Genomic DNA, 1740 nt, shown 5'->3' with positions numbered 1-1740 from the left:
GCCATGCTGTCACCCAGAGCCCTCACTTGCTACTCGGAATCAACAAACGTCAACATTGGCATATTTTACTAACCAAAGTTTTCATGTAAATTTGAACACCCCTTTGTTTATTTTAATCAGTGCCCAATCCCATTCTCTTCACTTCTTCCCCAGATGCAACTACTATGATGAATTCTGGACCATGTTTTACACTTTACCATGCCCATACATCCCACAGTCACCAGGGCCCAAGACTGCCAGCCCCACCCCGTGCCACCCCACAAACCGGGATAGTTTACAAACGGAAGACGAATGTGTTTTCCAGGGGCCCATAGAATACCATTCCCCTGCACCCCCGCAGATCCTAAGCTGCATGCAGATGGGGCAGGGGTGGGTGGTGGTTGGAGAGACTGCTAGATACCTACTTTAAAGTTGCATGGGGATGTGCACTGATTCCTAAAAGGTGAGAGTTGCAGGCACGCATCAACTGGACACCTGTATTGCTTTGAGAAGAACCAGATAACTTTATTGCTAACAATAGTAAAACTGAGAAAAAACTGAAGAGAACGTTCTCAAAGGGCAGCATGCAGGTTCCACCTGAAGGCCCAACTTAGGGAAGGCACCCCATGGCTGTGGGGCCCTTCTGGGCTCAGGTCTCTCTGACACGGCCGCTCAGGGTGAGCTTGTCGAACAGGTACTCAGCCAGGCCAGCTTCCGGGGAACATATCTTACGCAGGTTGCTCACGTAGTCACCCAGCTCTTTGATGGCCTTGACTTGCTCGTGCAGGTAGTGGCTCTCCAGGAAGTCGCACAGCTGAGGATCGCCCTTCTCGGTGGCCAGTTGGTACAGCTCCAGCAGGCTCTGGTTGATGGTCTTTTCTAGATTGAAGGCGCACTCCATGGCCTTGAGCCCGCTCTCCCAGCCTTGGCGCTCTGGCTTCCTGATGTCGTGAAGGCAGATGAAGCCACCGCGCTGGTTCTGCAGCCTCATCAGCTTCTGGGCGCGCTCCATCTTGTCGTCTGACAGGCACAGGAAGTAGTGGTAGAAGTTCTTCAGGGCCACGTCGTCCTGGTTGAAGTAGAAAGCCATGGACAGGTACACGTAGGAGGCGTAGAACTCCAGCTTGATGTGGCTGTTGACGGCATCCTTGCAGTTGTTGTCGTAGTTCTGGAGCACTTGCAGAGGTGGGGCGGTGGCCATGGTGAGCAGTACGGGTGCAGCGAACACACAAGCGATGTCGGTGTGGTAGCGAGGGCAGCGGCAGAGGCGGCAACAAACAGCGGTTGGCGAATAGCGAGTGTGTGACAGAACCGGAAGGGACGGAACTGGAAGGGACGGAACCGGAAGGGACGGAACCGGAAGTGGGCAGTGGCTACCGTTAAGAAGGGGTATGGTCTGTCGGTGGTGGGAGGGGTGGGGAGCACGAGCACTGAGTTCTCTCTGAAATCCATGCTATTTGGCACTGAACCTTTCAAGACCATCTTTAACAAATAACTGCTCTAGGCCGGGCACAGTGGCACATGCCTGTAATCCCAGCATTTTGGGAGGCCAAGGTGGGCAAATCACGAGGTCAGGAGATGGAGACCATCCTGGCCAACATGGTGAAATCCCGTTTCTACTAAAAATAAAAAAAATTAGCCTGGCCTGGTGGCACGTGCCTGTGGTCCCAGCTACTCGGGAGGCTGAGGCGGAAGAATCGCTTGAACCCTGGAGGCAGAGGTTTCAGTGAGCCGAGGTTGTGCTACTGCACTCCAGCCTGG

The 1740-nt window shown here is 53.8% G+C and overlaps 1 protein-coding gene across 1 annotated transcript; it reads right to left on the bottom strand.

The window, feature by feature from the left end:
* Positions 1 to 467: 467 nt before the first annotated feature.
* On the bottom strand, positions 468 to 1271 carry FTHL17 (ferritin heavy chain like 17). The gene has a single exon (XM_017548492.2). It carries the CDS (start codon positions 1178 to 1180, stop codon positions 629 to 631), a length of 552 nt encoding a protein of 183 aa, XP_017403981.1. The 5' UTR covers positions 1181 to 1271; the 3' UTR covers positions 468 to 628.
* Between the last annotated feature and the right edge of the window lie 469 nt (positions 1272 to 1740).

Source organism: Cebus imitator, unplaced genomic scaffold (assembly GCF_001604975.1).
Source record: "Cebus imitator isolate Cc_AM_T3 unplaced genomic scaffold, Cebus_imitator-1.0 Scaffold208, whole genome shotgun sequence".
Taxonomy (NCBI): domain Eukaryota; kingdom Metazoa; phylum Chordata; class Mammalia; order Primates; family Cebidae; genus Cebus; species Cebus imitator.
The sequence above is the reverse complement of the archived record's forward strand: the minus strand, read 5'-3'. Positions and strand labels throughout refer to the sequence as shown.

Bases quoted from the DNA above. Each gene is read 5' to 3' on its own strand.
- FTHL17 (XM_017548492.2), bottom strand. From the start codon at position 1,180: ATGGCCACCGCCCCACCTCTGCAAGTGCTCCAGAACTACGACAACAAC.